The sequence below is a fragment of the Sinocyclocheilus rhinocerous genome, unplaced genomic scaffold, assembly GCF_001515625.1.
Source record: "Sinocyclocheilus rhinocerous isolate Xijiao unplaced genomic scaffold, SAMN03320098_v1.1 C36866587, whole genome shotgun sequence".
Classification (NCBI taxonomy): Eukaryota; Metazoa; Chordata; class Actinopteri; order Cypriniformes; family Cyprinidae; genus Sinocyclocheilus; species Sinocyclocheilus rhinocerous.
The window spans coordinates 1-2,087 of NW_015786532.1; the positions used below are offsets into that span (position 1 = coordinate 1).

Here is a 2,087-nt window from a genome sequence, read left to right on the forward strand (position 1 = left end):
TGTACACACACTGCCAACACACATTTCAGTTCAAACTACTTGTAATAGTGCATGTAGCATCCTATGACCCCTTTAAGCCTTTAAAATGAAAACATGAGTAACAAAATCATGATGCAATCATATGTTATAAGTGACACAATGATAGGGATAAATAGGATAACATTTTGTACAAAAAATTATGCAAAATGTAGTTTATATATTTATAGCTAATACTTTTTATCAATTTATCAATTAATTTGAGAAAGAAGTGTAAAGGACAAGCAGAGGTTTTAAACACATTTAATGTATAAAATGTTCAGTTTCATTATAAAGGCTAGACTAGTCCCCCTAATTAAACATTGTGTGCTGCTATAGCAGACAACATTTTAAAAACAGATTATACAAATTAGTACTTTCTAAAACTTGGCATGATTTGGTCATTTTGTTTTTGGATTAACAATATGTGGCTAAATATAGTGGCAAAAAAAACAAACAAAAATCAAGCTTCTCCTAAACCAAGCTTACAGATTGTATAAACCTGCAAATAGAAAGAAGAGTGCAGTTAGTTCATGTTTACATGTAATCTACTGTAAGTATAGGTACAACTGATCATATTTATATGGTGAACTCACTTGTACAATGACCTATTTGAATGTGTGGCTCTCAGTGCCGCCATGTCCAAAACCTGAGGGAAAAAAGAAAGAGAATTACTTACATATGACAGTCATTGTGTTAGTCTTAAATAGAAAATATAGTATCACCATGTCCATTTGACCATATGGCATGAAATTTAATGTTTTTATATAATTATGTGAAGTAACTTGCACAGGATGTGTTAGATTAGCAGGCTAACTGATTAGCTTGCTAACTGAAAACACAAAAAATCTTGACACTGTCAAAAATATGTAAAGCATTGACGCATAATTCAATTATATAACAGAAAAATATGTGGATAGCTGACAATAAGATATTTGGATTAAATCAAGAAAGTTGAATAAATTCCATGGATGAACCATTTTATAGTGGTCAAGTACTGTCCCACAGCAGTCCCCAGTCCATTTGTTTATGAGGTGAAGCACTAATCTATGCCATGTGATGCTCTAGTTGAACTATAACCCTACAGCACAGTAAAACAGAGCCATTGACGCATTGGAGAAACTTACCTTTGGGTCCAAAGAGTGCAGAGTAACATGGGTTGTTACAATAAGGCTTCCCCTCATGCTGTGAGGTGAAACACATTAGTCAGTGCAAAGTACATAATGGACTTGAACAGGGGCTATTATGCAAGACCTTCCTCAAGACATATTACCCTGACAGACTAACCCCCTGAAGTGTTTATGTAAGGTAAAACTATGCCAAAAGTTAACTGGACTTCATTAAGCCTGCCTGGTAAATTAATCTGTGCTCTGTCCCAGTAAGAGGTTGGCAGGCCGTGTGTATTTCTGTGAGTGACTTACCTCTGCATGTGAGCCAGCTGACAGGGTCTTGTTGCATTTCTCACACTTCAGACAGGGTTTATGCCAGTCTTTGCCAAGTGACGTCACTCTCTCAGCTGAAACATCAACAATAAACATTAATTCAAATAAATATGAAAACCACATATAAATTGGCCAACATGAATTAATTCATGCAGAATTGCAGTGCACATTATTCACAAAATTCCCTATTTATTGATTAATTTTGTATGTACTCCCCCTCAGGTGACGCCAATTATTAGCCACTTCAATTCTTAGCCACATTTCAATATTTATTACAAATTTAAAGGGACAGTTCACCCCAAAATGAATTTTTTTATCCTTAATTACTCACAGCCATGTTGTTCAGAACATAACTTTTTTTTCAGTTGAACACAATTGTTTTATTTATTTGTATTTAAAAAATTTTTTATATTATATATATATTATTTCAAATATTATATTCCCCCTATATTTAATGTAAATGAAGTTCAATTAATTCAATGCTGTTTTGGACCCCATTGACTTTCATTGTATGGACAAAAATAGTTCAAAATATCTTCTTTTGCATTCTGAAGGAAGAAACAAAGTCATGCAGGTTTGGAATGACAGGAAGGCGAGTAAATAATGACCAAATAAAAATTTTGGGGTGAA

At 33.5% G+C, this 2,087-nt stretch overlaps 1 protein-coding gene across 1 annotated transcript; it reads right to left on the bottom strand.

The window, feature by feature from the left end:
* Positions 1-251: 251 nt before the first annotated feature.
* Positions 252-1,571, bottom strand: LOC107736659 (cysteine-rich protein 1-like). Its single transcript, XM_016548032.1, has 4 exons — positions 1,437-1,571; positions 1,143-1,200; positions 612-664; positions 252-517 (listed from the first exon to the last, which is right to left on the bottom strand). Exons 1-3 carry the CDS (start codon positions 1,551-1,553, stop codon positions 624-626), a joined length of 216 nt encoding a protein of 71 aa, XP_016403518.1. The 5' UTR covers positions 1,554-1,571; the 3' UTR covers positions 252-517; positions 612-623.
* Between the last annotated feature and the right edge of the window lie 516 nt (positions 1,572-2,087).

Bases quoted from the DNA above. Each gene is read 5' to 3' on its own strand.
- LOC107736659 (XM_016548032.1), bottom strand. From the start codon at position 1,553: ATGTTTATTGTTGATGTTTCAGCTGAGAGAGTGACGTCACTTGGCAAA. The intron at 1,201-1,436 runs GTAAGTCACTCA...TTCACCTCACAG, and splicing joins CAGCTGGCTCACATGCAGAG to CATGAGGGGAAGCCTTATTG. The intron at 665-1,142 runs GTAAGTTTCTCC...TTTTTCCCTCAG, and splicing joins TGCACTCTTTGGACCCAAAG to GTTTTGGACATGGCGGCACT.